The sequence below is a fragment of the Penaeus monodon genome, chromosome 20 (assembly GCF_015228065.2).
Source record: "Penaeus monodon isolate SGIC_2016 chromosome 20, NSTDA_Pmon_1, whole genome shotgun sequence".
In the NCBI taxonomy this organism is placed as follows: domain Eukaryota; kingdom Metazoa; phylum Arthropoda; class Malacostraca; order Decapoda; family Penaeidae; genus Penaeus; species Penaeus monodon.
The window spans coordinates 41,521,368-41,521,839 of NC_051405.1; the positions used below are offsets into that span (position 1 = coordinate 41,521,368).

The 472-nt window shown below is 34.7% G+C and overlaps 1 protein-coding gene across 1 annotated transcript in view; it reads right to left on the reverse strand.

The window, feature by feature from the left end:
* LOC119585838 (Bardet-Biedl syndrome 7 protein homolog) overlaps positions 1-472 on the reverse strand; it is a 21,175-nt gene that overhangs the window by 5,061 nt on the left and 15,642 nt on the right. The window contains exon 8 of the mRNA XM_037934570.1: positions 203-287. Coding sequence (XP_037790498.1) covers positions 203-287 — 85 coding nt within the window. The remainder of the gene's footprint in view (positions 1-202; positions 288-472) is intronic.

Consider the following 472-nt stretch of genomic DNA (forward strand, 5'->3'; position numbering starts at 1 on the left):
CCCTGAAAGAGGATATGAGGACAAGGCAATACAAGAAAGGGGAGTGAAAAGGGAATAAAGACATTTTTACTTGTTTTTTTCCATCAATCTGTCTTCATAGGTAAGGAATGGCTACATATTTAAGGTAATATTTCAATGCCTGGAATGGTGCTCTGTTAACCAGTATTTATCATATAGTGTCACCCAGTACTGGACAACTTACCAGTATATGTCGATGCTAATATTTCATCATATCCAGCATTCCCCACAACTGCTCCTTGAATTCCTGTGATGCTTTCACTGCAGGCCTTCCATGATCAAGAAAAAGTAAAAGTTTAGATCTCTAAATTCAATCAGTGTTTAATCATTAAACAGATGCATCCATTAAAGCTGTTTAAAAATTCTTCACATCTCTATGAATCAACAGCACAATTAATAGTGCACAATGATTTATACCGGAAAATTTTACCGTCCAAATTCACAAATAAATTTT